Genomic DNA, 2,391 nt, shown 5'->3' with positions numbered 1-2,391 from the left:
ATATAATATAATATAATAAATATTATTATTTAATTTATGTGCTGACACACAAAGATGTTATCAACTGACTTTTTCGTTTTAGATTCGTACACAGAAATTCCATGGTTGTAAATTGTTGCAATGCTTACATCAGCGTATGCATACCGGCGTACCCGAGATCAACGTCACTCTAGAATTGTAAGAGATTTATAATGAAATTCGACACTGTTTGCCTTATGCTACCTTGTCTACTCGCTTTTAGGATGGTCCATTCTGTTCATATTGTTTTTTACAAGCATTTAACAAGCTGGCTCTTATATGGGCATCTAGAAGATCCTTACAGGGAATTTTTTATACAAAAAATATCGGATTGCGAGAAAGTTTTGATGCATGAGGATGGGAAGAACAACATTGATGCACGTGAATCAATAAATGATAAAAAGATCGATGTTGATATGTGGGACTACAATGTACAGATGGACATGCTTCCATCTTACATCAAGCCATCATTGGCAAATAAAATCTTGACCATCGGTCAGACCGTCATTATGTTCGGAAATGATCCCCGACAGAAAAAAGGTAAAAAAATTGTAATTTTTAATTACCTAAAAAGGAAAGTATCTTGTTATAATTATTATATAAGCAAATAAGTGCAGCCATATGCAATAATTATGAAGAGCTAAATGTCTTTAGATTTCAGCATGATACCCAAAACAGAAAATTCCGTATGGGGCGACAAAGAGTACAAGTACTTTAGGAAACTTCAGAATCTCCAGGCAAAGTCAGTTTTCAACATTGTTGAGTTCGATCGCACGATCAATGAATTGAAACAATGCGTGACCGAACTTTTGTGGCATGTTGCCGTTGAAGAGGCGCAGCTGATGCAACAACTCAGGCTGGTAAAAGAGTTCTTCCTGATGGGACGCGGTGATCTTTTCTTAGAGTTAATCAAGCTCACGACGCACATTCTGAATAAGGCACCAACAAGTCATACATCCAGAGATATTAATCTTGCGTTTCAAATGGCACTGAGAAAGATACACCTAAACGATGAAAGCGCTATCGACAGTTTTAATTTCGTGGTGCCTGCGCTACCTTTTGAGAACGAGGATGCCAACACGGATATCACTGATCTCTTTGATAACGAAAAACAAGATCCTAATGGTGCATATTTGCATTGCAAAATTTTTCTAAAATATTCAAAGACAAGATGAACGAATTTTTTTTATTTTAGAGAAACGCGGATGGGGCATGATTACATTGAAATACAAGGTTGTCTGGCCGCTGCATCTGTTGTTTAATCCGGAAGCGTTAAACGATTACAATACATTGTTTCGCTTCCTGTTGAGAGTTAAAAAGACCCAGATAGAGTTGTGGAATCTCTGGAGTGAACACATGCATCACAAAGACTTGTAAATATATTTAATATTTATTATAAGAAATATTTTTGCTACCCAAAATTATTATAACAAAATGTATATTCGCAGTGACATCGGCGTGATCCAATTAAGAAATAATTTGATTTTTATCGTCGATAACTTGCAGTATTATTTACAAGTAGATGTGATGGAAAGTCAATATGCTATAATGGAAGCGAACATGAAGAACACACGAAATTTTGAAGATATACAAAAGGCACATTCGATGTTTCTGGCTAACGTTATGTCGCAAACTTTTTTGCTAGGCAGTGGAACAGGAAAAAAAAATCCCGTAAATTTCATTAGAATCATTTATAAAATTTAAAAATATTTTTTTATGCAAATTGTCGCAGGTTTGACGAATCGTCATTTCATACATCATTCTTTGATTGATTTTGAACTTTGTCATTGTTATCTTGGTATTCATGAATATTTTTAACAGGTGAACAAGCTGATACACCTTTTACTACGACTGTGCGATGATTTCATCTTACAAGCATCCATGTGGGAAGTTGGTAATTTGCTTTTAACGGAAAAAGAAGAACTCAAAACATTATGCGAAACACTTGATAGCGTAATGGATTGGTTGACGAAAACATTGAATAGAGTACGTGCGCAACCTAGTGGCGAACACTTGGCTCGGTTACTATTGAGATTAGATTTCAACAGATGGTTCAGTAAAAAGATTTGAAGGGATAAAAAGGATAAAATCATATAATGAAGAATTACATGTATATCGCTGCTAAAATGGAACACAATGTTAAGTTTTTCTTTTTCATAAAGATATTGTATAATTGGAATACAATTATTCAGTGAAGAATATGTAACAACAAGCAAAATAACATTATTATTATTACTTTCCATTATAGCTATTTATGTAAAACAATTTAAAAACTGAGTTTTAACTAATTTAAAAGGACATTTCACTCTGTTATTCTTTTTGCAAAAATCTTGTCATATATTTTAAGTCTATTTCAAGTCTATATTTCTTCAA

The 2,391-nt window shown here is 33.7% G+C and overlaps 1 protein-coding gene across 1 annotated transcript in view; it reads left to right on the top strand.

Annotated features, from left to right (window-relative positions):
* The window catches only part of LOC108686514 (gamma-tubulin complex component 4), a 4,472-nt gene extending 2,236 nt beyond the window's left edge, over positions 1 to 2,236 (top strand). The window contains exons 4-9 of the mRNA XM_018191863.1: positions 83 to 177; positions 242 to 558; positions 673 to 1,143; positions 1,214 to 1,391; positions 1,467 to 1,689; positions 1,840 to 2,236. Of these exons, the coding sequence (XP_018047352.1) occupies positions 83 to 177; positions 242 to 558; positions 673 to 1,143; positions 1,214 to 1,391; positions 1,467 to 1,689; positions 1,840 to 2,088 (1,533 nt within the window). The 3' untranslated portion in view covers positions 2,089 to 2,236. The remainder of the gene's footprint in view (positions 1 to 82; positions 178 to 241; positions 559 to 672; positions 1,144 to 1,213; positions 1,392 to 1,466; positions 1,690 to 1,839) is intronic.
* The last annotated feature ends 155 nt before the right edge of the window (positions 2,237 to 2,391 follow it).

Source organism: Atta colombica, unplaced genomic scaffold (genome assembly GCF_001594045.1).
Source record: "Atta colombica isolate Treedump-2 unplaced genomic scaffold, Acol1.0 scaffold187, whole genome shotgun sequence".
NCBI classification, from domain to species: Eukaryota; Metazoa; Arthropoda; class Insecta; order Hymenoptera; family Formicidae; genus Atta; species Atta colombica.
Note: the sequence above shows the minus strand (reverse complement) of the source record. Positions and strands in the feature narration are given on the sequence as shown.